The sequence below is a fragment of the Neopelma chrysocephalum genome, unplaced genomic scaffold, assembly GCF_003984885.1.
Source record: "Neopelma chrysocephalum unplaced genomic scaffold, ASM398488v2 Primary Assembly neopelma1_185378, whole genome shotgun sequence".
Lineage (NCBI taxonomy): Eukaryota > Metazoa > Chordata > Aves > Passeriformes > Pipridae > Neopelma > Neopelma chrysocephalum.
Window position 1 is genome coordinate 648 of NW_020938694.1, and position 2,932 is coordinate 3,579.

General features: G+C 60.9%; 1 protein-coding gene across 1 annotated transcript; it reads right to left on the minus strand.

Annotated features, from left to right (window-relative positions):
• Nucleotides 1-267: 267 nt before the first annotated feature.
• Nucleotides 268-2,926, minus strand: LOC113962843 (interleukin enhancer-binding factor 3-like). The gene is made up of 6 exons (XM_027673624.1): nucleotides 2,896-2,926; nucleotides 2,453-2,623; nucleotides 2,103-2,240; nucleotides 1,618-1,794; nucleotides 990-1,143; nucleotides 268-395 (listed from the first exon to the last, which is right to left on the minus strand). The coding sequence occupies exons 2-6, from the start codon at nucleotides 2,609-2,611 to the stop codon at nucleotides 334-336; spliced, it is 690 nt and encodes a 229-aa protein (XP_027529425.1). The 5' UTR covers nucleotides 2,612-2,623; nucleotides 2,896-2,926; the 3' UTR covers nucleotides 268-333.
• Nucleotides 2,927-2,932: the final 6 nt, after the last annotated feature.

Below are 2,932 nucleotides of genomic sequence, written 5' to 3' on the forward strand. Positions count from 1 at the left end.
TCAAGGCCCCTGGATTTTAGTGGGATCTGTTATTTTGGGTTCATTTCCTCGATTCTCCTCCACGTCCCCTTTTCCACGGTGGGTTTTCATTCCTCTCCCGCAGAAAATCCCGATTTCCTCACATGGAGACGGAGGCTCCGGAACGAAGTTGCCTCCGGGGCTGGAGCCCAACGTGAGCAGAGTCCCCTGGGGCCATTCCCAGGGGGAAAACGCCTGGATTTGGATCCAGCAGGAGCACTGGGGGGGTGATTCCCGGCGCACAGCCGGAAGTTGAGCTCTCCCCCTTCAACATTCCTGGATTTTCCCCTTCTATCCCAACACTCCTCACAACAACTACTTACTGTAGCCGGCGGTGGCGGAATTCCCTCCGTAGCCGTAGCTCCCGTACCCGGCCCCTGCAGCGGCACAAAACGTGGGAATGAATAAAACAGGGATTTGGAGCAGAAAATGTCCCGTCTGGCTACAAGAGCAGGCAGGGGGGTCATTCCCAAATGGGGGGATTTTGGGGAATTCTGGCCCCTCCAGGTGCTGTGGATATGATGCCAGAGGGGGATCATTTCCCTTTGGGATGTTCTGACCCCTCCAGGTGCTCTGGACACAGTTCCAGAGGGGGATCATTCCCATTTGGGGTGTTCTGGCCCATCCAAGTGCTGTGGATACGATGCCAGAGGGGGATCATTCCCATTTGGGATGTTCTGGCCCCTCCAGGTGCTGTGGACACAGTTCCAGAGGGGGTTCATTCCCATTTGGGATGTTCTGACCCCTCCAGGTGCTCTGGAAACAATTCCAGAGGGGGATCATTCCCATTTGGGATGTTCTGGCCCTCCAGGTGCTCTGAACACAATTCCAGAGGGGGATCATTTCCCTTTGAGATGTTCTGACCCCTCCAGGTGCTCTGGACACAATTCCAGAGGGGGATCATTCCCATTTGGGGTGTTCTGGCCCCTCCCAGAGGGGATATCCCTCCCTGGGTGGTCTCTGTCCCTCACCTGTGTTCATGTAGCCGCCGTGGTTCCCTCCGAAGCCGCCCCGGCCTCTCCCTCGGCCCCGGATGTTTCCGCCCCGGCCGCGGCCGCGCATGTTGGGGGGCGGGGGGGCCTCGTTGTGCATGGGGCCCCCCATGCCGAACCCCGGGTTGTGCTGCTGAAGAGAGGACAGAGGTGTCACCCCAGAGCCTCCCAAAACACCTCCCAAAACACCCGGAGGTGGCTCCGGGATGGCACAATCTTGGGAAACTGGAGGGGAACACCCGGAGCCGCGGGGGTGGGACTGGGAGCTGGGGAACCCCCAAACCCTTTTTTTTGTGGCTGTTTGCCACAAAACCTGAGGGGGTTTGGGATTGCAAACCCCAAGATCCACCTCTCCCCACCTGTCTGTACCCAGCTCCCAGACCGGGATCAGACCCCGGAGCCACGGGGGTGGAACTGGGAGCTCAGGAGCCCCCAAACCCAGAGGCTGTTTGCCACAAAACCCGAGGGGGTTTGGGATTGCAAACCCCAAGATCCACCTCTCCCCACCCGTCTGTACCTCATTCCCAGACCCAAAAAGGAATCAGACCCCAGAGCCACCGACCCCCCGAGCTGCACCCCAGAGCTGTGGAAGTGGGGATTTACTCACTTTGACTGGGAATTTGGGGCCCCCCCTGGCTGGCACGGGGGCTCTTTTCTTCTTGTTCTGCTCGATGGCCACGGGAGCGTCCGGGAACAGCTTCTCCAGGGCGGCCAGCGCCGCGTAGGCCTTGGCCACCTTCTTGTTCGAGCCGGCGCCTTGGAACTTCTGCCCGTCCACCTCCACCTGGGGAAGGGAGGAAACCACCCGTGTCAGGGGAAAAGGCACCAAAAGATGGGACCACTTGGGAAAATGAAGCATTTCTACGGTGCCTAAGGGCAATTCCAGAGCTGGAAGTGAGGCTGGATGAGGCTCTGTCCCGTTAACGAGCTTTGAAGGGTCTTTTTCAACCCGAACCACTTGGGTTTGAAGGTTTAAACTCCTGGGAACGGGGATGAGGCGGCTTCCCAAGCTCTTTTCCCACCCAGCCCGCCCCGGATTGGGATGATCCGAGCTCCTGGGAAGGGGATGGAGCCCAGGTGCCCCCTCCTCACCTCCATGACGAAGCGCTTGTCGTGGCTGCCGCCCGTCTCCGAGATCAGCTCGTACTTCAGCCCGCGCCGCTTCTCGTTCAGCTCCATCACGGGGTTCTTCCCGTGCTTTGTCAGGATTGGTCCCTGCTGCTTCACGTTCTGCAAGGGGAGAAGGGCGGCTGAACCCCCAGAAAACACCCCCAGTGGAACCCCGGAGCTGCTTCTTCCCTTTGGGAAGCGACGCCACGAAGCCACGTCTGCCTCGGGTTTTACCCACGACCCGGAGAAGCAACGGTCACCCCCAGGTTGTGTCCCCCCACCCTGAGGTTGTGTCCCCACCCCTTGAGGCCGTGTTTCCCCCCTGTGCTCACCTCAGGGGTCTGATCAGCCGGGGGCGAGGCCGCCGTGGGCGTCGACACCGTTTCCACGACGGGCGGAGGAGCCACGACCACGGGTTTCTGCTCCGTCTCCTCCGCCGACTCGTCGCCCTTCCCGGAGTCTTTGCCTTCCACTCCGGTGGGCAACCCCATGTCTTGCAACACCTGGAGAGGTGGAGCAGGGTCAGGGGATGCGCTGGGCTCCAGGAGCTCCTGCCAGCCCCATCCACCAGACCCTGGTGCTCCGCGGTGCTCAGAATTCCCAAATCCCGCGGGCGCTCCCCAAATCCCACGGGCACCCCACCATGCCCCCATTTCCAGCCCCACACCCGCCTGTGCCCCCATTTCCACCCTTCCCCACCCGAGCACACCTGAGCCAAGCTGTTCCCACCCCATCCCGGGGCTTTTTCCCAGGGTTTTCCCACCTTCCCTCTCACCTTGACGGCCACGTGCAGCTTCGCCGTCTTCTTGGAG